We start from the raw sequence: 26,206 nt of genomic DNA, 5'->3' as shown, positions 1-26,206 counted from the left end.
AAGGTGCCAGTGGTTGGGCTTGTTCCCCCAGTACCTGAAAACAAGACAAAGGGGAACCAGCAAAAGGGCCTGTTCATGCCCTGGAGATCGCTCAGCAGCTTCAATAGGGGACAAGCCAGGGCAAGTCGGTGGAACCAAGGAGCCTGGGATGTGTCTGGCCAGGTTATTGTACAGTCAGCTATCGCAGAGGAGCTTGTGCGCACGGAAGGGCTGGGTATGTGTTCTTGGTCTCCACGATACCAATGGGATGTGTGGGTGTGTGAATTGATTGTGGGGTGTGTGTCTGTGTACTCTAGGCCTGCCAAGGTGGAACCCATGAGTGCAGCAGAGGATTCCAGGGGACACTTCTTTAAGGCGCACACTCAAATCTCAAACAAGTTGTTGGCCAGGGTCTTTATACCTTGCTGTTCTTGCCCCCCCCCCCCCAGGTCATTCCACTTTGCTGCTTCCCACACAATCCACATGTATGCAGGGTTTTGTTTCTCATTTCTTAAAGCCTGGCTAAAAAGGTCTTGCAGGGCTGTTTTCCCCCCCACATTGCATCCAAAACCTACTGAACCTGTTTGACTGCAGCGATTGAAGGAGGTGTGCCTGTACCAGAAGAAGTGAAAGCCTTTCTCAGACCCCTTTCAGTTTCCCTGAAAAATAATCCCCTGCCCACATAAGTCTTACAGTTGTAAGGTAGTTTAGGTTTTCAGGACTTGTTGTTGTTTAGTCATTCAGTTGTGTCCAACTCTTCGTGACCCTCTGGACCAGGGCACGCCAGGCACTCCTATCTTCCACTGCCTCCTGCAAGTTTGGTCAAACTCATGCTGGTAGTTTGGAGAACACTAGCCAACTATCTTGTCCTCTGTCGTCCCCTTCTCCTTGTGCCCTCCATCTTTCCCAACATGGAAAGGGTCTTTTCCAGGGAGTCTTCTCTTCTCATGAGGTGGCCAAAGTATTGGAGCCTCAGCTTCAGGATCTGTCCTTCCAGTGAGCACTCAGGGCTGATTTCCTTAACAATGGAGAGGTTTGATCTTCTTGCAGTCTGTGGGACTCTCAAGAGTCTCCTCCAGCACCATAATTCAAAAGCATCAGTTCTTTGGCGATCACTAGCCGTTTGCTAGTGACATGCATTTTATATTTGGGAAGCTGCTACACCCAAGTACAAAAATGGCAGCACAACCACAGCCCCAAGAGGATGGCAGGAAACATGGGCTTCTGAACACACTGTGCCTCCACCTCCCCGCTTTGAACAACATTTCTGCTTTCCTTTCCCGTCCATGCCCGTGTCCCAGCTTTGTGCAACTAGGACGGTCAGTGAGCCTTTCCTTTGTGCTACAAATGCTTTTTCTCTCACATGCATGCACACCCACTCCCTTTTGTCTCCTTTCTGGGTGCCCCCAAGCCAATGTATCTGGCAAGTTCTTTGCCTTCCTAATTGAATTTTCAATGCCGCTCATATGACTTTATGGTTTGGTGTTGCTCTGGATCACCAGTGGAACAAAGGCAGGATTTTCTTCCTCTTCTACACAATCCAACCCTTTCAATCCCTGCGTTGATTGGAGCAGAAGGGGCATGAAATTGAAAGGGGAAGAGAACAGGATCCTGCTTGTCCTAGGGAAGGTGGCACCCCAGGACAAGAGATTGTCCTTGCTTCAGAAGCAGCTCCCCCCCCCCCTGGCATTCTTGGAGCACTCCTAATACACCAGTGCAGATGCATGGAAAGCTTAAGTCTATGTGAGCTTTGTTTGCAGTGCTGGAGAACAGAGAAACTCTGATCTTGTGCAGTTTTCTGGAATCTAGAGAATCTAATCAGAACAGCCCTTGCATGAGACCAAAGATCCATCTAGTCTTGATGGTGTGTGTCCCTTCCTTCCTTCCTTCCTTCCTTCCTTCCTTCCTTCCTTCCTTCCAGAATGACTGACCCCAGCAAAACTATCCACTGAGCTTCATAGGTGAGTGAAATCTGAAAATAGATGAGGGATGGGGAGTCCATGGTCCTTCACATGGTGTTGGGATTCTCAGTTTACCAACATGGCCTGTGGGCAGGGACAACGGGAGTTCTAGATTAGCAACAACTTGAGAGCCAGAGGTTCTCCATCCCTGCTCAGGTAGAAGCAGATGATGTACCTAAGCAACTCAATATATGTGCATTGACTGAATTGTGCCTAATTTCGCTGGCAGAACTGGCCAGGTGTGCAAGTTCTCTCCCTCTCACCACTGTGTACAAAACTCTACCTGTGGAGTTCAGACTTTACATCAGCCTAACAAAGACCAACGTCCTGGATCAGGTTGTCACCAACACTCCACACATCAAGCGTTGATGACCACATGTTTTGGGTGGTAGATGGTTTTGTCTCCCTGGGCTCCATCGTAACCAGCAATCTCTCCATTGATGCTGAGCTGGATAAGCATATTGGCAAGGCAGCTATGGCAATGGCTTTCCTCTCTGAAAGGGTATGGAAGAATGTGATGCTAATGACCAACGCAAAGATGAAAAACCAGCTCTGCATTACAAAGATGTCTGCAATTGCAACATGAAGGCTGGCGACGATAACTCAGCTTGTGTGGGAATCCCTTGCAGACAAACCACAGTTCCTGGAGACAGTCATTCGGGTCATACATCCACAGCAGTGACCAGAGGAGGAATGACTGCTGGGAGGGCCACATGGTCCACCTGCATGAGCAGAACTGGATGCTTTCATCTGCCACAGCTGCAAAACATGTCTCTACAGTGACAGCAGGTGCTGTAACTCTCCAGTGGTTGACTTCACCCCCAAAGGCACACTCCTCCATTGTCTCCCAAGACAGACAGATGCCAATCAGCCTCTGATTACAGTGTTTGACCTTTTGGTCCTAGGTCAGAAGAGTCTGTCCTTGCTGACTGATTCTTCCCCCCCCCACTCATCTGTTTTATATGTCAAATAGCCATCACAACATATACATAAAACTCGTAAAACGGGCGTTATGCAACTTATTAAATCTCAGCCGCGAATAATAGTGAGACAAGAAGATTGCAGAGGAAACATACCAGGGCATAGTCACACCCTCTTAATGTTTGACATGTGAAAATTGGTACATGCCTATGTAAGCCTCCTGTTCTCAGTTCCGTGACCAGCACCTGACTCTTTCTCATCCTCCGTTTGTTACTCAGGGCTGATGTGCCTTCTCTGCCTCTTCTGTTCTTCTTGTAGTAGTTTAAAAGCAAAAGGGGCTTTATTGTCATGTTCCAGTATACACTGGAAATACATGATTGCCTATAATATTGTTAATGGCAGCTGGTTTGATTAGGCAGTTCGCTAGTGAATCATGCATGCTTTCACCAGTGAGAGCTAAGGGTTAGGAAATGGTCTCTTGACAGCTAGGAATCTCCCTGTGCTTTGGAATATGACACCGATCAGAGCTTGGAGATGGCCACATCCCTCCTGCTAAGGGTTTGTGGGGGTGTGTATCTGAAGTTAGCAGCTGGGAAGACTGGTTGGAGGGAAAGACAGGACATAAATCCTCAGTGAAAGGCAAGCAGTGTGTTACCAGCAGTTCAAAAGGAGCAGGGATGGGGAGAAGACTGTAGCCTTCCAGAAGTTGTTGGGCTACAACTCCCATCATCCCTGACCACTGGCCATGCTGGCTTCTGGAACCAATGGGATTTGGAGTCCAACAACATATGGAGGGTCACAGGTTCCTCACCACGGTGCTGGAGGCAAGGTATATGCACCCATCCTTCCCTCCCTCAGGGGTGGAATATGTGTGGAGCCAGGGGGATGGGGGGGCTGATGTTTCTCAGAGGCATCCTCAAGAGGTGAACTAGAGACAACTGCGACGTATCAGAAAATAAAGAGCTGTCCCTGATACACAGGGATCATTAGGCTGTAGGCATATCAGTCTCAGCCACCAACCTGCTGCCCCAGATATGCAGCTAGAAGCCAAGGGTTTCTCTTCGCTCCTAGTAGGTTTCGGATCAGGAGGTCAGTTTACAATGGGCCAGCATGACCACCAAAGGATGTAGCCCATTTGAGGGTTTCCTTTGGGAGACACTAAGGGCCAAGGCAGGAATTTCTGAATAATACACCTCAAGTTAAGTGGCATATGGATTTTAAGCTGCACTCGCTTAGTCCTATTCCGAACCCCAAAGTGCTTCTGAAAAGGGATGTTGATTACTTTTGGGGGGAGCATTTAACAACCAGACAGGATGGAGGCAGGGTGTGTGTGTGGTGGCTTCCTGCAGACTCTGCTTTATATCTGCAACCCAGAGAAGGGTACCTCTCTCTCCCCTCCAGCAATAGTAACATTTGGTCTGTGTTGCTGCCACTTACAATTAGTCCAACACAAAACAGCAGTGGTTGACATACCATACAGACCGGCACCCACTGCACCCAGAAGGTCAGGTCAGATTGTGCCTTGGAGAAAATGCTTTGAAAGGAACACTGTGTGTGTTGGGGATGCAAAATCTTGTTTACATGCAGATGAAAGGAGGATAGTCACCCTAACTATTGAGAAACCACACCCAAGCATAGTCTGATTTGGAGGCAGGTGGGAGGGAAACAGGCAAAACTTAATGACTGTGAAGATACCATGCCTGCCTTTCATCCACAGACATAAGGGACTAGATGCTTGTTTGTGTTTCAGCTAAGGATTCTCTGCGCATTCTCTTCAACCTCCTGATTTTGCAAATCTGTACAGATAAGTGCGGTGGCAGTTCCGAGTTCAGAATTCAGTTCCTGTTGCAAATCTGGCTCGGTGGTTTGTCCTAGACGTTGTTATAGGAATTTTAATTTGTTGCTCTCAGCCTCCATTATGCAATATCGATATTGATACTGATCTCCTTCGCAGGATTGGTGCAAAGGTTGCAACAAGGATAAATGTGTGTGAACCTCTTTGAACACTTGGCTTTATAAATATGTTAACATTAGGCTGGGAGATTCCTGCAGTGACTGGAGCTGGGATTGTTGTTAAGTTTCTAGCATGAGAGTGACCCTGGCGTAGAAGACATGTGAATGTAAGAAGGGTCTGCTGGATGAGACCAGTGGCCCATCTTGGCCAGCATCCTGTTCTCACAGTAGCCAAACAGATGCCCATTATGGGAAACCCCAAACACAAGAGCAGTTTCCAGTGAAGTGGTCCTCAGAAGCATATCTGTCTCCAACTTTGGAGACAGAGAACAGCTATCCTGGCTAGTAGCCATCAGTAGTCTTCTCCTGTTCCCTGAATTTGTCCAGTCCTCTTCTAAAGCCATTGCTGCCTCTCCTGATGGAAGGTAGGGTCTGCAGCTCAGTGGTCACTCCCAGATTCAGTCCCTGGCATCTCCAGCTAAAGAATATCAGGCAGCAGTGGGCGGGAAAAGCACCTTGCTTTCTGCCAGAGACCTGCCTCCAGCCAGACTTAACAATACTCTGATACGCCCCGAATAAGTTAACTTCACATGAACCAGGCCTGTGAAACCTCACTCTCAGCACCCTCTTATCTTTTCCATCTCCCGGTCCCGAGGAGATGCAAGGGCTGAGACTGAGGAGAAGGAATCTGCCTCTGCAAGTTTTGCAGCCTCAATTTGGAAGGCAGAAAGGGGCAGGCAGGCAGAACTTCGCCCATGCCCAGAAGTCTCTGTGGAGTGGATCCAGGGTGTTGAGACACAGCATAAAGGACTCCTTGTACAATGCCAAGGCGAGCTGTAGGGTGGCAGGACTGAGGGCTGAATGCAAGCGTATCTCAGCCCGAGGCTTTTTGCGACATGAATTGGGTCAAAGGGAAGAATTTGGGGCAATCAGGAGGAGACTGTGAGATAGCAAAGCTTTTGTGCCTGGAATTAAGTGGATAACTGGAGGGTCGCCATTCTCCTTCAAAAGGGAAGGTGTGCATTAGAGCAGGCGCGTCCAGCTCCCAAGAGACTGCGATCTACTCACACTATAAAACAACTGCCAGTAGTGATCTACTCAAAGTTGTTGAGCTTTTTTTTTTTAGGGAACCAAAGTTGTTGGGCTCTTCTTACGGAGCCAGAGTTCTTGAGCGTTTTGGGCAGTGGCGTAGCGTGGGTTGTCAGCACCCGGGGCAAGGCAAGTAATTTGCACACCCTAACCCATGGATTTGCGCCCCCTAACCCTAACCCCCAGACGTTGCGCCCAGTGCGGCCGGCCCCCCCTGCACCCCCCACGCTACGCCACTGACAGGGGGTCCAGGATCAACCAAGACTATCGCTCGTTCCATGTCTCTGATACACAAAATCGTAGTATGCTCGGCTGATGAAGCCTAGCAGGGTAAAACAAGGTATTATTCCAGGAATCCTTGTCACATTTAAGTTCTTTTGCATACAACTATATTTTGCAAAGGCACAAGTTAAGATCTTTCATATCCTTTGTATGATACCTGCACACAGCAGCTGTATACAACAACCATACTTTACAAAGGCAGATGTGGAACATTACAAAGAAAGTTCATCTTTTGCAGGTACTGCTCCTTAAAGTTGTTACGTTTGGCACTTGTATTCGCTAAGACATATGAGGAACACAGAAAGCTTTTATTTGAACATTACATTTACAAAACCTGATTCATTTGTACATACGTGGAACACAATAGCTTCTATTTGGACATTACGTATATAAGAACTGAGATATTTGTATTTCCTGTTCTAAATGTTGGTCCTTAATTGCTTCTACTCAATTAGATAATGTGAAAAGTGTTACCTGTTTATATGATGTATAAAGAATTTATATAGTTAAACACAGCCAGTTACGTTGTGGGTATATTTGCATTAGAGCAACAGCTGGAAAGTTTTGCCTGGGTTTGCTAGAGCAGCAATGAGGCACCTTTTCCTCCCAAGTCTGGGCTGTGAATTGGGGGACCCACCGAGGCAAAGGAGGCCGTGCGATAAGACCCAGACTTGTCATAGGGTCCCATTTTCTGAGGTCTGCCCTGATTCTGGCCAGGCCACCTCCCATAAATTTCGGCCATTCCCTGGCTTGGATTCCTGGCTTTCCATGTTTTGTTTCTTTTCGAAAGCACCAAGCTGACCACTAGTCCTTATAGAGCCAGAGATACTAAAGCAGATGTTCAGGTATTCCTCCTCCTAGCCATTTGGCCTTGCTAGATTTTAACCGCATTCTAAAACCTAATAGCTTCAGAGAAAAAGTTAATTGGGGTGTAGAAGCCACGCTTGCAGAAATGCCCTCTTCCGCCCAGAGCAGCCATTGTTTTCCATCTGGGCACCCTCTGTTTAACTTCCCCACCCACTTCATTTGCATAATTAGCAAATAATTTGCAGGTCCGCCTTGCTGAGCTCCTGTTCCAGGCTGCACTGTGGAGGGAGAGGCCATGGTGAGCAGAGGCTGCCCCTCTTCCTCTCCTCCCCCCCTCTCTTTCTCATCTCCTCACTAGTTTAGAGGCAGGAATGGCAAGGAGGGCTAGCAGAGGCCAGAGGCCAGAGGCTGGGATGTGACCCTAGGCAGGTGCCCTGTGATGCTGGCACCAGGCAGAGCTCCATGTCCCATGACAAGTTACGTGCCCTTCCTCCCTCACCCGCCCTTGCCGAAAATGTGGACGTTTCCTTAAGCTCCCGGTGTTGCAATTAAAATACGGTAAACGCAGCCCTGTTGATACCTTGCTTGCATTCTTCTCTAGGCAGAAATTGGATAGAAATATAACATAACCCCCTAGCTGTTATTGAAATGCAGAGCCAGTTGCATTTTAGCAGATGAGGTTCTCTTTTGCTTTGAAAGGAAGGGAGTTAAGAGCTGGGGGGTGGGGTGTCATCAGAAAGGCCTTGTTAGACCAGGTGAAAAGGCCCTTATTTTCCAGAGTGGCTTGTGAGATGTCTCTGGGGGAAGCCCAGAGAGAAGCTGTCTCCCCAACGTTACCCTCTCAGCCTCATTGGGAACACTCTGTCCCAAGGATGGGGAATCTCTGGGGCCCCTCCAGATGTTCCCATCAGCCCCAGTAGCCAGCCTGGCCAGTGGTTAAGAACAGTTAAGAGCCAGCAGCATCTGGAAGGTGTCAGGTTCTCCATCCCCAGTTTGGGACAAGATGGGTGCATTCTTGAGGAGCGCCATCTTGGTGACTCCCGACCCAATCCTCTCAGGCTAACCTGCAGGGGCGGAGAAGCAATATTTGAAGGCTAGGGAGTCACAGGGACAGAGAGGCCTATCCCCAGGGCACGATCTGGGGACTGCATCCACCAGTTGCCCTCCTTCTGCTCTCGTGTGGCCCCGAAAGGAGGAGATATTTTCCACTGCTTTTTCACCAGCGTTAATTATTTTTGCTGCCTTCACTCTCAGAAACAACCTTGCGTCTCCATGGGACTCTTTGAGCACATGGCAACCACGGAAGAAGCAACCACGGAAGAAGTCCCTTGTAAAGGGACTCTTGCCTAATTGGGAAGGAGAAATCCCCTCCAAATGAACAGACACCATGAAGGGTATATTTCCCTCGTCCAGGAGAAGCAAAAAGCATATGTACGACCTGCAGTGCTAGTGGTAGCTCCCCACCCTCCATGTGGCGCACTTGCTGACCCATAGTATGATCTTTGCTGCTGGTGCTTTTGAGTGTGTTGCCTCGCCTGGTGGTGGTGGCAGTGGTGTGGGGATTAGCTGGGGTGGGGGTGGGGAACAGCAGCCTTCATTTTGCACATCTCGTCTCCCCTTTTCATGTTCTGGAGCGTCAAGTCAGCCATTGCATCAGTCTGCCATCCCGGCAAACACAACAGCAACAATTAAAAAAATGCCCAGCCAGGATAAAGGGATTAGTGCTTCTGCCTAGAATGGTACCCACAGAGTGCAGCATGGACAATGTGCACACACACAAACACACACTTTGACATCCCAAATAGGAAGCTTTTTTACTCCTCCCAGGGAGTTTTGTAGGATGCACTAAATCGCCTTTTAAGCTTAATAGAATTATATTTAGGGTGTTTTTTTCCCCCCCTATTGCACTGACCTGCACAAGACTTCATCTTATATTACATTGACTTTTGTTCCATTGCATCTCCCCACCCCCACTCCATAACATCTCAGTCTCCACCCACGTAGCATTCCAGAGTCTGGGTGTGTTTATCGGTCGGGCCTCTCTCTTTTTTGAATAATCCTGTTGTGTGATATTGAGGGACACTTAAGACCAAAAGGCAACGAAAGATTGATTGGGGGCCAGAAGCAGCATGCAGATGTGGTGGAGTGGGGCAGGCAAAGAAGGTGGGGACCCCATTTGGGATCCTCCTGTGCCACCCAAAAGAGAATCAGGGAACTCTTGAAAGGGCATCTGTGTTGACCAGTTGCAACAAAAACAGCATAGAGACAGAAGCACAGTTGGAATCTGGAATTAATGGTCTTATTAGGGGAGGGGGAGCTTTTCAGATTGCAGTTATATGTATTATTATTCCACTTACTTACCACAGCTCATTCTGCTGTGTTGGGGGCCCTGGACTTAACCACGACGGACAGTCTTGTAGCAACTGCCAGGTATGCCATTGCACGTTGATTTCTTGGACCTAGAGTCCATGACAGCTTGTGCCATTTTAAATAAGGTGGTCTTTTAAGGTAGCAGGAGCAGGTTATCGTTTGGCAAACTAGGGTAATGCATTCGCCTGAGTGCAGAATCTTGGGGCGGAATCTGAAATCTGAGATTACTCCATGTGCTTCTGCTGGGCAGATAGCTGCTTTCCTGGCTCTGCTTCTTCCCCCATGTTGAATGGCACTCCCTTCCCCTCTCCTTTCAGAAAAGAATGAAAGCTGAAAATTCAGGGACCTGAAATACCGCTGAGGGATGTGTGAGTATCCCCCACCGATGGCCCTGCAGCTATCACCTTATTAAAGGGTTAGGGTTATCTCCATAGACTGATGAACAGTGAGCAAGGGCTTGGGCTGAGCTGCGAGCCTGAGTGGAAAAGCCTCCTCCCTGGGGTCTGAAGACATGCCTTTGTAAAGAATTGTTGAACTATGCGATATTGCAAAACACCCAGATCCTGCCAAGCCGTGGCCTTAGGAATCATTTTCATGGCCAAGGCTCAGCTTCTGCTGCGCGTGAAGTGAGGATAAAGAATCAAGGGCTGCCGAGCATGTGCAGAGTGCTTTTTGTAAGAGCTTGGTCTTTTAGTGTGGCAGCACTTGCACTTCGGAACTCCCTGCCTAATCTGTTCTTAGTCTATTGTTCTTTTTTGTTTTTCAAAAGTCTTAAATTATTGCTGATTCTTCTTATTGATAATTTTACTCTTTTATCTTTTTTATAAACCCCCTTTTGATAGTTCCCTCACCCCCCCAATCAAGCAATGTATAAATAAGCCTGGCAAATCTGGAACTATACTTGATAATCTGATCACGTTGATAGACTTTACTTGGATGTTGTTATTTTAAGCCATGTGTGCAGTTGTACTTCTTTTGCGTGACTTTTATAATTTTGTTTTTCATCTTTTAATTTTCATCTGTTTTAATTGCTCTCTCTGTTTTATATACATTATAAAACGGGGGGTTGGGGGGGTTACATTTTAATAAATAAACAATTTCAATGGGGTTTCTCGTGCCGGTCAGATCCATTCATCTCCTCCCTTGCCACCCTTAAAATCTAAGGCATTGGGTATTTGGGGCGAGCAGGTGCATTTATTTCGTACATCTTCAGCCCCACCTTTCTTTGAAGTTGCTCAGGGCGGCAGCATGCAATATTTCTCGCCTTGCCTTATCCTCACACAACAACCCTGTGAGGTAGGTCAGGCTGAGTGTCACATGGTGAGCTTTGTAGGATTTGAACACAGTCCTGGCCCAACATTCTAGCCACTGCCCATACCTCAGAGGTGCTAGGGCTCTGGGGAGCCCCTGGGTACGAGAGCACGGCTGACCGCTTGAAGACCACCACTCTCGGATTACCAGAGTGTCTCCCTTGCCTCCTGGAAGGGCTGCCTCTGGGCTTTCCCCGCAGAAACGCGGCCCCTGTTTTGACGACTTCCTATCTCGGGCCCAGTGAGATATTCTGCCGCAGAATACCCTCTCTCGTGACATTGTGGGAATGTCGTGCTGTGTTTTGCAACCTCCCCTTTTCCAGTAATAACCCCGGCGATCCCAAGAAAGCCTGACCGGCTCATAGCTCTCGAGGCCAAGCAGTTGGTTCTAAAAATACGGAGAATTCAAGCACGTGGCCCCCCTCCGAATAGAAGCAACTGGCGGGGCCCTCGTGGTTGGCATAGCTCCCTTGCGATGGCTGGTTTCTTCTTTCAAAGCTGGGGACAGGCAGGCATGATGAGCCAGGATCCTGCCTCACTCAATGGCCCTCCCTGCTGCCAAGGCCACGGAGCAGCTGGCACTGAACTCTGCGGGGGGGGGCAATAGAAGAAGGGAGGGCGGGGGCGTTCCTTGGGGCGTTATGGGGGTGGGACCCCTTGGCTTGCATAGCCAGTAGTTGTGTTTGTTGAGAGTTTCAGTCATAAAACATAGGAGTCCCTCTAGAAGGACTATTTCCTGTACTCCTGAAAAGGTGCGCAGTACATTTTCGTCTGAAAATGTGTGCGGTACTTTTTAAATCTGAAAACACGTGCCTTAATATTTGTATCTGAAAACGTGTCTGTTGCATTTTTATCTTGTTCTCCACTCAAGTGCAACATGTAGCCCTCTTAGGGATGTGTGGGTTTGGTTTGTTTTGTTTTTTTACAGTCAAGCAGTTATATAAATTTTATTACATGAAAGTAAGTGTTTCATCTCAGTTCGATCACTCAAGCAATCTCCCCCCTGCTCCCCAAGCCAAATTTTATCTGCAGAACAACCTTGTGTGGTAGGTTAGGCTGAGAGAGAGCAATTTTGCCCAGCATCACCCAATGAGCTTCATTGCCCAGATCTCTGTGATCAGAATCTTTTTTAGCATCCTACACCATACTGATTTTTAACAGTGTGCATTATCTAGATACACGTACAAAGGAGCTGGGACTGGATGCAGCCAGCCAGCAGGTGTGTGAAGCTAGGAGTGGTTCACAGTGATGTGGCAGTTTCAAGACTGGGGTCTGGTGGACAAGGTGTCTTGTGTGTGTACCCTGGATCAGTAGACACAGGAACCCCCCCCCCCCCCATGCCAGATGAAACTCTTTGTGCTTCCAGCCCAATTTTTTCTGCTCTGGCCTTGCTCTTGAGGGTGGTCTGGAAGCTGATGCAAAATGTGGCGACTCAACTGCTCACCGGTGCAGGATATCACTGAAACGTTACCCCACTGTTGGAAGAATGGCACTGGCTCTCAATTAGCAACTAGGATAAGTTCAAGGTGTTGGTTTTGGTGTATATGCAGCTTGAGACTACGACACCTGCAAGATCGTCTTACCCCTTATATATCCAGTTGATCACTGCTCTCTGCAGCTGATGGCCCCCTTCTGTCTTATCAGGAGATCCGTTCCATACGATGTATGAATTGGGCCTTTTGTGTGGTGGCACCCCTGCCCTCGGGAATCCCTTCCCCTGGAATATTAGACATGTGCTGTCTCTGCTGCTTTTCGATGCCGACCAAAGACTTTCCACTTCCAACAAGCCTTTTAACTGGAGAGCTTCATCCTAGTCTGCACCTGCATTCAGATTTGTTTTTGAGTTGCTGAGGAATACTTTGTCTGGGACTTCTCAGCAGAAAAAAGGCTTCTTTATTGTTGCTGCATACCTGAACGTTCGACCGCACACATCAACAGCAGCGATGGAACTTTTGCACACAGCGCGTGCTGTCCCACACAGCCTAGGGTCCTTCTCAGAGCCAAATAACCCCACGCAAGTATAAAGTCACCCACACCCTGAGATTTGCTCAATATTTCATGAGCATGATGTTCACTTGCTAGCATCTTGTTCTAATGTCTGTGATTCTTTCATTAGTTTGGCTGCTGTGTTCTAATGATTATAAATTATTGCAATTTATTGGTGTGTGTTTTCGTATTACAAACCTTGAAGCTAGTCAGTGTATAAATACCATGCAGCTCGGATTGCATTAGATATCTGGAAAACCCAGACTGATAGGAGGAAATGAATAGTGGCTTAGCTTCTGAGAGTCTTGTAATTATTTCTGATAATATCAGATGTGAAACATTCCACAAACCACCTTCTGAGCTGCAAGAAATATCTCCCAATGTTGGACGCAGTGGGTTATTTTTAAAAAGAAGGTTATACCTGTTAGCTGAAACTAATACTCTAGGCATTGCTATATTACAATTGTGTTTGTTTATTGATTAAAAATACTTGCATACTGCTGTATTATAAAATATATTGAGTGGTTTACAGCACTAAAAAACAAGAAACCATACAGCAGAATAATTAAAAAGATATTTTTTTAATTGGGGAAAAAACGTGTTAATTCATCACTAGGAATCTTGGCAATGGTGGTTTGCTGAAGGATGCTGTGAATCCTCTACTGAAATTCCATGCCCACTTTACAGAACTACAGTTCCCAGGATTCTGTAGGGGAAAGGAATAGTTCTTAGAGTAGACAGTTGTGGGCATTGTACCCAGAGATGCCACCTGAAATTTGTGAAGCCGTTTTGCTGATGTTCTTCGGGCAGCGAAAACCACTGCTGTGTTTGGAGGAAGGCAATCTACTTTGACCAGGACTGCTGGGTCATCTTCTTACTTCTTACTTTATTTTGCTGCTGTCTGTGGTGATGACTTCTGGCTATTGTTTTCATGACCTCAAAATTCCACACGCATAGCATTTTTTCTGAAAAGTGGTGGGCGCAAAAAACATGGTGCCTTCTGCCCAGATTTTATCCTCCACTCATTTCGGAGCAAGATTTCATCCCCGCCCCCCCGGTGAAAAACAGCAACATTTCAAATTTTGACTATCGCCATCCCTGCCTAGTAGAGGCCGTGTGCCAGACTTGCAGAATGCCTGTTTCAGTTGAAATTTTATGTGTGAATTCTTCTTCTCAGAAATCTATCCGGACGGATACTTTCCCCAAGCACTGTTGGGTGGAATCTAAACACATATTACAAAACGCTGTGAAAATGCTTCTTTAAAAACGTTTTGAAAAAATACATTGAATTGTCATAGTTCCCTGTCGCCATCTAGTGTCGCACATGCATATTGCACTTTACAACACACTTAAAATGTTTTATTTGCAGCTGTATAGCTGAGTCCCTGGTCACTTGTTTGAGGAACATAAACTATGAGACCAAAAACAACACCAGATGAGTGAAATATACTATTATTTATTTATTGTGACTAGGTTGATACTGAACTGTCTCGTTTTCCGTGTGATACCAAAGTTTGTTGGCAGTCCTTGTTTTCCTTAATGGAATTCAATTATTGCTGCTTGTTTGAAATTTTTTATGTATGCTTTGCAGGAAAATACAGATTTTTTAATAAAAAAATAAAATTAAAAGAAAAGAATTCTATGTGTGAGAGAAAAGATATTGGCAGCAAGATGCCCACAGCCCTGTGTGGGTGAGTTAAAACTGCAACAGACTCCGGACATCCTTCATTAGTCACTTACCGACTGACATGGCTGAGGGTTGTATCATTTGGCTTTGTAAGGTGTGGTTTGTTGACCATGGGCCGTGCATTTGGCAGGTGGGAGGCAAAACTTGAGTTTCTGCTCTTTAGATTTTTAACAGATATAAAACTGGAAACACAGTAACTTTTGTTGGCCCAAAGATCTGTTGCCACCCAGGAGGCAGGTAATTCTGCTCCTACACCAGTATAAATTACCTGCTCTTAAAGGAGGGTGCCCTGTTGCATCTCTGGATGAGTCCAGTCAGGAGGTTCGAGGGGCTCCTCTCGCTATGTGGCTAATCCTTGTGCAGCCTTCCAAAACAGGTCTTTTGGGGGGGGGTGCAAGTTGTGCTAACGGAAATCCAGAAAGGGCTTCTTTTACCCTATGGGTCAAAAGGCAGCAAGTTGTAGTGGTTTGGAATGCTGGACCAGGACTTGGAGAGACCCAGGTCTGAATCTTCATTCAGCCAGAAAGCTAACTTGGTGCAGATTTTTGTGAGGATAACGCAGAGGGCTTGGTACTGCTTGCACTTCACAAAGTGGAATATGCATGTAAGGTAAAGGGGACCCCTGACCATTAGGTCCAGGCGTGGCCGACTCTGGGGTTGCGGTGCTCATCTCGCTTTATTGGCCGAGGGAGCCGGCGTACAGCTTCCAGGTCATGTAGCCAGCATGACTTAGCCGCTTCTGGCGAACCAGAGCAGCACACGGAAACGCCGTTTACCTTCCCACCGGAGCAGTACCTATTTATCTACTTGCACTTTGACGTGCTTTCGAACTGCTAGGTTGGGAGGAGCTGGGACCAGGCAACGGGAGCTCACCCCGTCATGGAGATTCGAACCGCCGACCTTCTGATCGGCAAGTCCTAGGCTCTGTGGTTTAACCCACAGCGCCACCAGCGTCCCTGGAATATGCAAGTAGAAGCTTTAAAAAACGAGTTCCATTTTCAGTCGTTGGTTCTCTTAACTCCAGGCCTGCACGTCGCTAAAATGTCTGGGCTGGCTGGCTTGACTGCAAGACTCCACAAAGGTTGCCGAAGCCTCTCCCTTTGCTCTGATCCAGCCTGTTTGTGTGCATGAGTGTGCTGTGAGTCATCTCTGTGAGGCAATCACACCCAGCCTGCAGGCTTATGTCCAGAGGAACAAAGCTGGGTGTGGTCCTTTTGTCTCTGCTTTCCCCAAGAGATCAGTAACTGAACAATCTTGGCTCAGGGGGTCCTGTGTCTATGCCCCTCCCCAAAAACAGGGTTGTCGGTCAGTTGCAGGACGATGTGTGCCACTGGGTGAAAAGTGGCGGGGCGAAACCACTCTCTCAGCTGTGCCGTAAAGTCCTTGCCTGTGCAAAAGCAGACTTACCTGCTTGCCTGCATTTGATAGGAGCGTAGAAAGCCGTCAGGCTCTCCAGCTCAGCATTTTCTTCCCTGGGGGCTGCAGGTCTCCAGGGTTTCGGGTAGGGCCTGGAAATGTGCTCCTTCTGCATCCAAAGCAGATCCTCTCCGCTGAGTTGTTTCCTGCCCCTGAGAAGGATGCTGTGTCTGATTCTGTGAAGGACTAACGGGAAAAGATATTGGCAGCTGTAATGTGAGGATGGGGCAGGGAAAGTTGTCAGAAGGACTGTGCCAGAGGGTGCCCTTGCCAGGGCATTTCTGGTGTCTTGTGCCATAGAAGGCAGTGCAAAATAGCAGAGAAAGTTAAATTACAGCTTGTGTTTTTGGAGGCCCCACCGCTGAGTAGCAGAGCAGAAGGTTGCAGCATCTGCCCGCGTTTGGGAAAGGGATAGAGCTCACATCCGCCTTGCATGCAAAAGGGCCCAGGTTCAATCCCTGGCGTCTCCAGATAGGGCTTGGAGAGACTTTTGCCTGAAACTCTGGAAAGCCACTGCTTCCAATTGTCATACTGAGCCTAGATAGTTCAATGGACTGATTCAGTGAAAAAAAAAGACAGCTTGCTGCTCCTCTGCTCCACATCCATCTCTCATTACTGTTGTTTCCTCTTCCCCTCCCTCTGGCGTCTTCTTCATTCTTTCTCTCTCTTTACTGAAAAGCAGCAAAGAGTCCTGCCACACCTTTAAAGTCCAGCAGATTTTATTGCGACAGAAGCCTCTGTAGATTAAAGCCACAATCATCAAAGCCATAGAGCTTTGCACTTCATATTGGAAAAAGCTGGGCTCGGTTTATTGTAGCTTCTTGCATATGAAAGTTTGTGCCACAATAAATCTAGACACACACAAACACTTTTTTTTAGAAGGAAGCAGAAAAAGTCTGGGACAGAGGCTTTTTAGGAATGTAGGGAGAGCTGAGATTCCCACACAGGGAAACAGGATCCCAAGCTCGCTGGTACTAAACGAATGTTAAGCAGATTCCAGCGTCCCATCGGGGTTGCACATGCATAATAAAAATTGAGATAAATTTACTCCATAATAGGGAAGCTGCACTGTTTCAAGTTCTGCCCCTCCCAGAAAAGGAAGTTTGCTTCCTCCCCCCAGTTAAATCTGCTTAAAAAGTTTTTTTCTGCACCCAAAGGTGAACGGCTTCCTTTTTTCCATTTACCCTTCCTAATTCGCAACAACATAATTAAAAATAATAGTAAAAAACACCCTAGTTTTGCCAGAAATATCTAAATGCTTACTGATGCCACGTGTCACTTTGCAGACTTCCCTGTAGGTGCTCCTTTTGGTTGTGCATCATGCATTGCCTGGCATGCATGGAGTAAATTCCCTGAGAATCTGCTTTCATTGCAAAGGAAGTTTCTAGACCTCATGATTGTGGAGATATGTTTGAAAGCATGCAGATAGAAGCAGTGTCTGCTGCAGGGAGGTTGTGATTCATGGAGGAGATGCTAGTTACAAACCATGAGATTTAAATGGCACTTCACTATTCAGAGGAAGTCTGCTTCTGAATACTAGATGCCGGGAGACCTATAAATAGAGAGCTCTGTTGCCTTCATACCCAATCCAACAGAGGTATCTGGTCAATCACTGCTGGTAGCATGAGGCCAGACCTAGCAGTTCCCTTTTTATGAAATGTAAATTTCAATATATATTAAATAAATTGGGAATTTTCAACCAAAGAATTTGCTAGCTGGCTCAATTTTTAAAAAAACCCAATCACCCCGGATTCAACACGGCCTCCGGGTTCACTAACCCTGCTTTAGGGAACATCTTCCTGACTGCCTACCTCGCAAAGCTATCTCTGCCCCTAGGGCTAATGTGATCCATTTGCTCCCAGCCAGATTGCCAGTTCCCCTATCCCCCACAAAAGCAGAATTGCAGGCATTCCAACACCTATGTTCTCTAAGCAGCTGGAATGTCAGTGAACATTCTGTGCCATCTCAGTAGCGTCACTGCCACAAAAGGTGAGCACAGATAGCCTTAGCTGAGTCACAGAAATGCAGGAATGGTTGATTGCAAAATATTTCTGCAACCTTTGCCCTGGGGTCATCTTGGGGATAGATTAGCCAGCTGCTATTTTCCAGGGTGGGAATTAGCTGGAAATGATGAATCGGTTAAATCTGGGAGAGGCGAGCGAGCAAGAGATACATTTCAAAAAGGAAACGCTTTCTATTAAAACCAGTGAGCTTTTCTTGTCTAAACAAGCCTCTTAAATTAATTGTGTTTGCAAGCGGGAACCACAAGGAACTGGCAGTAGGGGAATACAAACGCTTTCTCGACTGCCAACATTACCTTTTGTGGTTTGCTGGGCGAGGCAGTGTGTGTGTGTGTGTGTGTGTGTTTCTGTGTGTGTAAAATAGCTGGTTCTGAGAGGCGAGAATTCATTGCAGGTGATGGGAAAACCGAACAACCGGTGTGTTCTATCCCTGGGATTTTAGGTCCTTGCTTTTGCAAAGAAGATACCGTTTAGTGTGCATCTGGCTCCTCACCCTAGGAAGCCCCAAGAACAGCTGCTACAGCAGCTGTTTACCCTGTGAGGGAAGCTTGCTGGAAGCATGGTATTTTCCCTCTATATTATTGTGCTATCTGCACCAGAGCAGCCAAAACACCTGAACAAAGCTTCAACAGTCCCCCGTCCCCCAAGCTAAGAGTAAACAGCACTTGAAACTCATCCAGGCACCTCGAAAGAGTCTGGAATCTTTGATAAAAGCATCAGCGCTTCACCTATCTGTTAGGTGGGGTCGTTTTAAATAATCCCGCCTAAAAATTGTCAAGGTCTAAGATGGCACCCAGAGAACTCATTTCATAAGTTAACGAACGCAGATATAAATAAAAGAAGGAACAAGATGTTGTGGAACCACTATTGATACAGAGAATAGGATGCCCAGATGTAGCTGAGGAACCGAGGCTAATAGCTCACTCACTGGTTTACTGGGAAGACAACCTCAGTGAAATTGAAAGGATTTACACTGTAGCAAGAGTGCATGCAAACATGCGTTAATTAATTTGAGCAGGTGAGCGCCTCTAGAAGTGTGCTCACTTCATTGTGGACAGGGTTAAATTGCAAGATTACGGATCCTGACACTGGGGGAAAGCATTTGTTAAATACCGTATTTTTTGCTCTATAAGACTCACTTTTTCCCTCCTAAAAAGTAAGGGGAAATGTGTGTGCATCTTATGGAACGAATGCAGGCTGCGCAGCTATCCCAGAAGCCAGAACAGCAAGAGGGATTGCTACTTTCACTGTGCAGCGATCCCTCTTGCTGTTCTGGCTTCTGAGATTCAGAATATTTTTTTCTCTTGTTTTCCTCCTCCAAAAACTAGGTGCGTCTTGTGGTCTAGTGCGTCTTATAGAGCGAAAAATATGGTAATTTCTGCCCTGCCTTCCAGGGAAAGTGCACAGGCAGTCTTAGAAACATACACAGCCAACAGTTTAAAATCTGCCTCATGTCCTTTTAAAAACAAGCAGCAAAACATGGTTAAGACACAGCAGTTAATAAAAAAGCAGAGGGAAATCTGTCTCAAGAGCTCTTTTAAAACTCTCCAGTGAAGGTGCGCTGTGAACCTCAAGAGGAAGCGTATTCCAGAAATAGGAGGCTGTCACTGACAGGGCCCAGCCAGCCTGACCTCTCTTATCTTTAGGGCCTCCAAAGACAGTCTTAGACTTTGGGCAGGGTCATATCACGTGTGCAGGCTGTCCTTTGGATAACCTGCTCCCAAAACTGTTTAGGGCTTGAAAATCCAAAGGGAGAAGTGTGTTTGTGGGATGATATTTCCATCCCTGACATGTGGGGTGGGGATTTTTGGCAAGTCTGCTTTCCTTGGTCTGCAGCTGGAACGTTTTCTAGAAAAACAGCACTTCTGGGGTCATCGTAATTATTTGGGAATTTCCGGATCTGAAAGGCGCACCAGCGAAGTGCATTCCTGAAGACATGACCACCCCCTAATGCCTTTAGAGATGGAGGTGAAATATCTTAAGTAGCAGCTCCGCCCCACCTCTGGCTGGCTTCTGTAGTCTGGAATCCTGCGGCGTTTCCTCCTCCATCTTGCCTGACTTCAGAGGTTGCACTCGCTGAAGATCCGTCTTCAACAACCTGATGCCCTTCAGATTTTGGGGGCCATGCTGGCTGGGACTGTGGGGAGCTGCAGTCCCAAAAATCTGGAGGGCAACATTGACTGCTGGAGATCATCACTGCATCGAATGGATAAATACATAAAGACATCCTATCTTATCTATCAGTGGTGTTGCAAAAGCATGGCAAGGAAGACATGAAATAGCATTGATTCTGGGATGGCCTAAATTGTAATGCAGGTTACCATGACCCATTGTCCATAATTTGATACCCCGCCCCCCCGGTTGATTGCCTTACAAATAATAATCCTGTAATGGGATATGGATTTTTTTTTTTTTTTACTTTGCCTTATGGAGGAACCCAACCCATAAAAGGCAAAGAGGAAAGAGCCGTGTGTACTTAGGAAACCAAGCAAGCTTGGTGCTTGACCAAGCACAGACAGCCCATTTCCACAACTTAATTGCAGTGTCTGTGCTTTTACAGAATTCCCTATGTTTTGTGGGAGGAAGGGATGGTGTACAATAAAGACCAAACATAGGCTGCTGGTGGTAGGGGGAACATTAAGGGCAGAGCATAGACAGTGTCTGCTGGGTGTCTGTTGAATTCTTCTAACCTTCTGGCTTCAGAGACATTTCCAGACATTGCAAACAGATTCCCTCTTTTAGTTATTGACTGATTGCATTCACATCCTAGCTTTTCCTCCAAGGAGCTCATGGGGGCATAGATGTTTCTGTCCCTCCCCAATTTAGCTCCATAACAACCCTGTGATCTTCATGGCTGGGGGGTGGGGTGGGGATTTTGAACCCTGGTCTCCACACTGGTTCCAGCAGCTTTCTTCAGCCTGTGTGTGGGCACACTTGGCCAGTGATGGTTGTTGTGAGAAGTTGTTTTCCTCTCTGTAGCTGGGGGCTCGTGGAGTCCACAAGACCACAGAGATTAAGGAAACAAGCCTGGATATGTCGTTTGCCGTCTTGTGAGGGGTGGGTGAGTTCTGGTGTCCTGTTCCCAGTTCAAATGCTGGCTTGTGAAGACTCTCCAGTTAGGGCCAGGAGCTGATGTCAGTGGGAGCCTCTTCTGCAGCCTCCCCTCCTCCTGTCTGGGCTGATCAGGTTTCATGCATGACCTGAGCATGCATGTCTGTAGCTGTTTGGAAGTGGAAAACTTTCCCCTCTTGTTGCTTCGCAGAAAGTTGGCACGGTCTCGGCGTGGAAGGTGGGGCGTTTGAGCTGGGATTGGGTATGGGAGTCAGAGCATTGCAAAGCATCGATCATGAAGGCATGGCCGCCCCCTGGCTGCACCCTTTAAAAACACTTATGCAACATGTCCAGTTGTGCTCTGTCCTTTCTTCTCCTTCTCCTTCATAACAAGTCCTTTCCACTCCGCTGATAAATGGTATTGCATCTTTTAAATGAAGGCCCAATTCCACCAAGGGGAAGTCTACCTGCGCAAGGAGGGACTATAGCTCATGCTTTTCATGGACAAAGTCCCAACTTCGAATCCCTGGTGGTGCGAAGGACTTGTCTCTGCCTGAGTTCTCTCTTTCAGAGTGGCTGCCAGTCAGAGCTGAGCCAGATGGACAAAGAGACAGACTTGGAATAAGGCAGCCTCCTATGCTTCAGGGGAGAGTCTGCGGAGAGTCTGCAGCATGAGAGCTCAGCATGCGGAAGGTCCCAGTGTCAGCACCCCCACCAAAAGGATTTCAGGTAGCTGGTGATGGGCAAGACCTTTCCCTGCCTGAAACCCTATAAGGCAGCAGCATATATTAATGAACCATTAAGAAAAGAGATTGTACTAGAGTAAGCAAATTGCAACTCATGAAGGATAAAAACAAAATACGTTTTAGGATTTTGACAGTGTGCAGAAATCAGGGCTACAGAAAAAACCTCAACAAACCCTTCATCTGATCTGGGAGCTTCTGGCACTCAGAGCTAGACTGTTCCTGAATGTGGAAGCCCCACTTTGATATACTGTTGAGCCGAGTATCTCCAGGGTCTTGGGCAGAGGAGAATGTTTCCACCATCTGCCACCTGGTCCTTTTGAGGAAGGATTGAACCCGGGACCTTCTGCAGGCAAGCCATGTTCTCTGCTGCTGAGCTACACCTGCTTGCCTATTAACTCCTTGGCTTCTACAGGTTTTGATGTTTCCCACTGCTTCCTTGTGTTGCAATGCCACTTATGCCCTGGAAGGTTCCTCCTTTTAGAGTCCAGGGGTAGGGAGAACACAGGCTTCGCATTCCTGCCGGCATATGTACCATGCCTTGCATGCTCAGGCTGTGGGAGGGGCTGTGGCTGGCATGTAGCATGCTCAGGCGGGGCAGAAGTGTGCACAGGCTCACAAGGAAGAAGAGCTGCCTGAGGAGAAGAGGACGGGAAGGGGGTAAGGGAAGGGAGCAGTTGTCTCTCTTCCCTTTCCAATACAGCGTTTTACACGTGCTTAAACGATGTGGTATTGCTGGCTCTGAAACAGGTCAGTGTTCTTGCGCCCAATCTCAGAGCATGGCGACTGTGCTCTGCCTCCACCAATGCTTCTGAATGCCACCTGCTGGAAACTGCAGGAGGGAAGAGTGCTCTTGCACTTGGGTCCTGCTTGTGGGGTGGGTGGCCCCTGCAAGAGGCAGGATGCTGGGTTAAGACAGGCCCTTGGCTCTTCTTACATTCTTCTTATAGTCAGCACCAGCCCTGCCATGCCCCAGGGTGAATCAAGGTGCCTCAGGCGGCAACACAAAGGGAGGCAGGGAAATAAATGAAAAGCAGGAATTAGTGTCTAAGGGTTGCAGCAAGACTTCTAAAACGGGGTGTGTGGGTGTGTGACGCCATTTGTAAGCTACTTGAGACAGTGAAATGTTTTGGTTCTGGTTATAATTTTGGAAAGGAATGAGTAAAGGGCAGCAAATGGATCAAGGGCTGGATTTTTAGTTCAGGGGGGAAATGACTTGAGTGTTTGTGGGAAAATATAGAGATAACATTGAATGATGCAGAGGGAGTACCTAAAAATATCCCCCCTCCACTGATTATATAATCATCTTAATAATTATTTTGCGTTGCTTTTATGGCACTTTATGTTTTAGCGTACTCACATATTCTGTTGTGAGCCGCCGTGATAATTTTATGCATGCTCTTATTGAGCTGGTTTTGAGGTTTTGTCCTGCTTGGGGGTTTCCATCCCTAAAGAATTCTGCAGGTTTCCCCGGAGTCTGCTGGGGTGATGCTCTTTTGCCTACATAAGCCTGAACATCACAGACAGAGGGAGTGATACATAAATGGAGCCTTCATGTTTAGAGGCAGTAGTTCTGAATGCCAGGGGGCAGGGACTCCTAGACACCTTCCCCACAGGCACCCAGATGCCACTTTCTGGACACAGATTACCGAACCAGCCAGACTGAGCAAGGCAGTTCTTAAGTGGGTATAAACATCAGCTGCGCCGAATACTCTCCGTATACCCTTCCTAGTATGTTTTATTTGGCAATTAAAGGGATATCTTTTTGTGATGGACGGCAGTTGGTGTAGAAATATGTACGCCACAGAGAACAATTTTGCCAAGTGGAACGCAAAAGCAGCATTCCTCGTTAGCTTTTGAAAATAGTTCTGATTCTTCCTCTCAACAAACCTACTTTCACCATCCTATAAACTTCGAAAGGCATTGCTGACATTCTTTGGAACCTGCTTTTGCAAACAGAGCAGGGGTGAGGGAACCTGTGGCTTTGCAGATGCCTCATGACTCCAGTTTGCACCAGCCACGAGGGATGGCAGTGATGCTGGGAATTGTGGTCTCACAATGTCTAGGAGGGTCACAGGTTCCCCAACCCTGAAATGGGGACTTCCTTAAAGGTGGGGGGGGGGATAGCTTATATTTTCAGGGACCCCAGTTCTTCTCCCAACAGAATTCAGATTCCCCATCCCCTGTGCTTGACGTGGATTCATCAAACACGACGCCTAGACATGGCAAGTTCTCTTTCACCAACAAGGCTTTGTTTTGTTTTCTCTTCTAGGTTGGGAAGTTGGAAGAAACATTACCAAAGGATTGGCAAGTGACGAGAAGGGAATTCCTGGGGCGGTTCCGGCCTGGACCAAAGTCCTAGAAAGGTGATTCAGTCTATTCTTTATTAGTAAAGCAGTGGTACTACTGTGCCATATTGATCCAGATCTCCTAGTCCTGGAGAGGAGCTATGTGCAGCACAGGGTAGACCACAGGATTTGGAACATAGCAATTAGCCCAGCAACTTGGTGGGTCATCTTGGGGCAAACGGCCATTGACGTAACCAACCTCACCAGGCTGTTGTGTGGATAATGGCATCTCAACTAAACATTTGGAGGCACCAGTGCTTCTGAATACCAATTGCTGGAAACCACAGGAGGGGAGAGGACTCTTGTGCTCGAATCCTGCTAACAGGTTTCCCACAAGACTCTGGTTGGCCACTGTGAGAGCAGGATTGTGGGCTTGATGGACCTGCAGGATCATCTTATGTCCTTATATAACTGCCCTGAGATTGTTGGAGCAAGATTGGGATGAAAATATAATAGAGCAAAATGGATTTTCTGAAATAGACTAAGCCTGTAGCATACTTTTGAGGTGCAGAATTTGAACAGGAGTTCTCCTCTTTAAGTGCAGCCTCTTGAGTTCCCCACAGCCTCCTATTTACACCCTTCCTTCCTTCCTTCCTTCCTTCCTTCCTTAAGATGGAGAAGGAGGAAGAAGAGACCCGGGAGATTCTGCTCCCTGACTGGGAAGGCATTGGCTCTCGCGGACTTACCATCGACCAGACGAACGAAGGCGTTTTCGTGAAACAGGTTCAACAGGACTCACCCGCTGCCAAAGCAGGCATTGTGAAAGAAGGTCAGTGAGGTGGTTTGTGGGGGGTGGTCTGGGCGGGGGCAGACATCATCATCAACTTTTAAAGCCACCAGAGGGCATCCTCTTTATGGTCACAAAGAGTCCCCCATGACATCTTGAAGACTCACGTGCGCCATATCCGCACCATACTTTTAAAGCACTACGATACTACTTTAAACAGTAATGGCTTCCTGCAGAGAGTCCTGGGGACTGCAGTCTGTTAATGGTGCTGAAGGGTGCTTAGAGACCCCTATTCCCCCACCCCAGAGCTACAGTTCCCAGAGTGGTTTAGCAGTCTACCCCTCTTCCCAGAAACCTCTGGGAGTTGTAGCTCTATGAAGGGAATGGGGTCTCCCAACAACTCTTGGCACCCTTAACATATTGAAGTTCCCAGGATTCCTTGACTGTTCTAAAGCAGTACGATGCTGCTTTAAAAGTGTCATGTAGATGGGACCTGTGACAAAGGACTGGCCTAATGTGCTATTTTTGGAGAGTGTGATCGAAATGGGGGAAAATAAATTAAAAACAGAAGGGTAAGGGCTGCAGAACTTTGCTCAGCCCATGTCAGCCAGCTATCCCCTCAGGACATTTTGCACTCAGCTGGGCTCTCTTAATACCAGATGTGTTAGGTTTAGGAGAGACAAAAATAATAATTAAAAAAAAATGAAGCAGCTCTACACACAGCACATCATGGACTAGTTCAATTGTCTTCTTAAAATGGGCTGGCTTTTCGCTAAATTCATGGAGGAGAATAGGTTTATCAACTGCTGCTAGCCATGACAGCTAACTGGAGCCTCCAAGTTTAGGGGCAGTTTGTCTCTGAATACCAGCTGCTGGGGGCAAACAACAGCTCCAGCCCTATGGTGCGGGATTCCCAGAGGCCTCTGGTTGGCCAGTGTGGATGCAGGGCTTTTTCTTATGTTCTTAATCCCACCCCCCACCCCCTCAGGGGATCAGATCGTGAGTGCCACAATCTACTTCGACAACCTGCAGTCCGGGGAAGTCACAGAGCTCCTGAAGAATGTGGGCCACCACACTGTTGGCCTTCGGCTGCAGAGGAAAGGCGACCGGTCTCCATTGCCAGGACAGTCTTGGTCCCATGATGTCTTTGCCTCAAGGAGTCCAGAGGTTGTTTTGGTGAGTGAGCATCGTGATGGAGAGGACCCCCTTTTGTAGATGATGGAGGAAGGATCTAAGGGTGGGCCTGGGGGAACTTGGGACCTGGCTCTTTCCATACACCTGTGGCGCCTTGGATATTCCAGGACACCAGAGGAAGACTTTTATCAAATTTACAAATGCAATCAGTTAAGGAGTTGAGGGCAGGTACCAAAAGGTGAGTTCAGGGACAGGTAACTTGTTGGACCCTCAACAGTTCCAGCCAGTATCATCAGGGATGATGGGAGTTGTAGTTCAACTGCACCCAGAGGGCCACTGATTGTTTATTTTAAAGTTATGTTTTTTATTATGACTTTTTTGGTATTGGATCAGATTGTTATTAGGTGTGTGATCTTTGCTG

General features: G+C 47.4%; 1 protein-coding gene across 5 annotated transcripts in view; it reads left to right on the top strand.

The window, feature by feature from the left end:
• Nucleotides 1-26,206, top strand: part of AHNAK (AHNAK nucleoprotein) — a 54,289-nt gene that overhangs the window by 10,297 nt on the left and 17,786 nt on the right. For all 5 annotated transcript variants that reach the window (XM_083716380.1, XM_083716379.1, XM_083716378.1 and 2 more), the window contains exons 2-4: nucleotides 23,849-23,942; nucleotides 24,537-24,693; nucleotides 25,640-25,827. In XM_083716380.1, the coding sequence (XP_083572506.1) occupies nucleotides 24,537-24,693; nucleotides 25,640-25,827 (345 nt within the window). In that variant the 5' untranslated portion in view covers nucleotides 23,849-23,942. The remainder of the gene's footprint in view (nucleotides 1-23,848; nucleotides 23,943-24,536; nucleotides 24,694-25,639; nucleotides 25,828-26,206) is intronic.

Source organism: Podarcis gaigeae (assembly GCF_964106915.1).
Source record: "Podarcis gaigeae genome assembly, chromosome: 16".
Taxonomy (NCBI): Eukaryota; Metazoa; Chordata; class Lepidosauria; order Squamata; family Lacertidae; genus Podarcis; species Podarcis gaigeae.
Note: the sequence above shows the minus strand (reverse complement) of the source record. Positions and strands in the feature narration are given on the sequence as shown.